The sequence below is a fragment of the Nematolebias whitei genome, chromosome 5 (assembly GCF_014905685.2).
Source record: "Nematolebias whitei isolate Nwh7 chromosome 5, NemWhi1, whole genome shotgun sequence".
NCBI classification, from domain to species: Eukaryota; Metazoa; Chordata; class Actinopteri; order Cyprinodontiformes; family Rivulidae; genus Nematolebias; species Nematolebias whitei.
The window spans coordinates 8,700,737-8,703,194 of NC_056502.1; the positions used below are offsets into that span (position 1 = coordinate 8,700,737).

The 2,458-nt window shown below is 29.7% G+C and overlaps 1 protein-coding gene across 1 annotated transcript in view; it reads left to right on the top strand.

Annotated features, from left to right (window-relative positions):
• Window positions 1–2,458, top strand: part of zgc:113232 (uncharacterized protein LOC541546 homolog) — a 22,515-nt gene that overhangs the window by 11,761 nt on the left and 8,296 nt on the right. Inside the window, exon 15 of the mRNA XM_037676782.1 lies at window positions 2,279–2,332. Within this exon, the coding sequence (XP_037532710.1) occupies window positions 2,279–2,332 (54 nt within the window). The remainder of the gene's footprint in view (window positions 1–2,278; window positions 2,333–2,458) is intronic.

A 2,458-nucleotide genomic window follows, 5' to 3' on the forward strand; every position in this document is an offset into this window, starting at 1 on the left:
ATATATATATATATATATATACATATACTGTATATTCTAAAATAAACTACTACTTACCATACTACTTGTACTACTATTCCTACTTCGCGTTTTTCACTTATCGCTGGTCTTCAGGGTACACATACAAGTTAATGTGTTCTGTCTTTTTTGATATTTTATTTCTATGACATGTTACAGGAAAATTGCAGATTGTAACATCTCACTGTCACCCTCCCATCCAAATGTGTAAGAACAACCACTGTGGCCACATTCAGCACTAATAGAGCTGGTGTTTAATCTGTTGATTAACTTTAGAACAAGCAATATAACTGTGGTTCAACAATAATGTCAATATAAAATGGCTATTTTAAGTTTTTGTGAATGAGGGTTGTGTGTAGTTATTTAAAAAAAATGTAAATATTTAACAACACATTTGTCTGTAAATTGCTGGAAAAGTTGGAGATTGACTCTTTAAAATTATGCTGACATTTCACAAAACTGACAACCTTTAGGTTACAACTTGATCAGTTTTCAGAACACAAGCATGTTTTGTCAACAAGTTATGATGTTCAAAAATCTTAAGGTGATATATTGTTTAATCTAATTTAGTCCACAGTGAAATCTTGTGTCATCAATGTGACATTCAGAAAGTGGGAACTTGTGTTGTTTTTATTTTTGTGATAGCATCTGATAGTAAACACAAATCATGTGTTAGTCAGAGCATAATTCCCCAATGAAGACACAAACAAACATTTCTATCTTATTGATTTTTAAACTTTTAGACTTGATTTTTTTCCCCCATCAGACTTAAATGACAAAACAGGGCTGCCCCAAACTTATTTAATTTAAATGTCAAAAATGGCTCAAATAGTTTTTATGTAGTTTTACTTTAACGGGATAGAATCAGAAAATGAAAGATGTCAAACTGAAAGTGAACATACGACAACAATGTCTGCGTTGTAATCCCACTGTCTGCAGTGAATCAGAAACATTTCCTGAAAATGCACTCGTTTATTCTTTGTTGCTTTGAGTTCTGTGGGAATAAAATGTAAAGTCACAAGAAATGACCAATATTCAAGTGATATAATTACATGCACAGAGTTGTTTACAAATGAGATGTTGGTGGTTTCACTTCTTACTCATAATTGCAGAATTTTATTCCATTTTTGTGTTTGAGGAATATTTGGGAATATTCTTGTGGTTTCCCAAAAACTGAAACTGAAGTTAAAATGTTTTTATTCTTAATCCAGCCATTGAGTTAAAATGTTTTTATTTGTAATCCAGCCAACAAGTTAAAATGTTTTTTTTGTAATCCAGCCAACAAATTAAAATGTTTTTATTCTTAATCCAGCCAATGAGTTAAAATGTTATTTTTAATCCAGCCAACGAGTTAAAATGTTTTTCTTAATCCAGCCAACGAGTTAAATTGTTTTTATTTTTAATCCAGCCAACAAGTTAAATGTTTTTATTCTTTATCCAGCCAACGAGTTAAAATGTTTTTCTTAATCAACCCAACGAGTTAAATTGCTTTTATTTTTAATCCAGCAAATGAGTTAAAATGTTTTTCTTAATCCAGACAATGTGTTAAAATGTTTTTATTTTTAATCCAGCCAACAAATTAAATGTTTTTATTCTTAATCTAGTCAATGAGTTAACGTTTTCATTTTTAATCCAGCCAGTGAGTTAAAAAGTTTTTATTTGCAATCCATCCGAGTTAAAATGTTTTTATTTTTAATCCAGCCAATAAGTTGAAATATTTAGTTGCTCTGCCCTTTTCTTTACGCGCAGAGTGAAAAACTTTTGTAATTATTATAGTGGTCTGGTTCTAGATTTAATAATAATAATAATAATAGTAATAATAATAATAATAATACTTTATTTATAAAGACTTTTAAAGCAACCACAGCTGCAACAACGTGCTGTACACATAAAATCAAGAAAAATTAAACACGCATAAAAAAACCTTTATTTTATTTACCAGTATTTTTTTAATTATTATTATTTTAATAGTTTTATTGTTTGTTGGAGAAGCAAAGAAAAAAAGGGCAAATTTTCAATTTGGAAAACTGAACATGTTTGTTTGAGAAATGACTTAAACTTTAACCCCAGTAAAAGTTGGCAAAAAATTTTAGGAAGACCACTTTCAGGTGACCTGACAAAGATGGTTCAGGACGAGAAACTTGACCCGTGAGCTTTGCTTGATAGAGTTTGATTGTTTGTTTTTTTTTACACTTTTGTAGTGCTTATTGAATCTTTATCCTTGCTAATGTCTTTTTGTTTGTTTATCTCTGTCTTTAAGGGCACCAAAGGTCGAGGAGGCCTTCCAGGCAGCGATGGTGAACCTGGAGAGGATGTAAGTACCGGCAGATAAACTCAGGACAAAAAAAATTACATGAAATGTTCGGTCATTAAAAAAAATAAATAAATAAATATATAAAATTATAAGAACGTATATATATATATATATATATATATATAT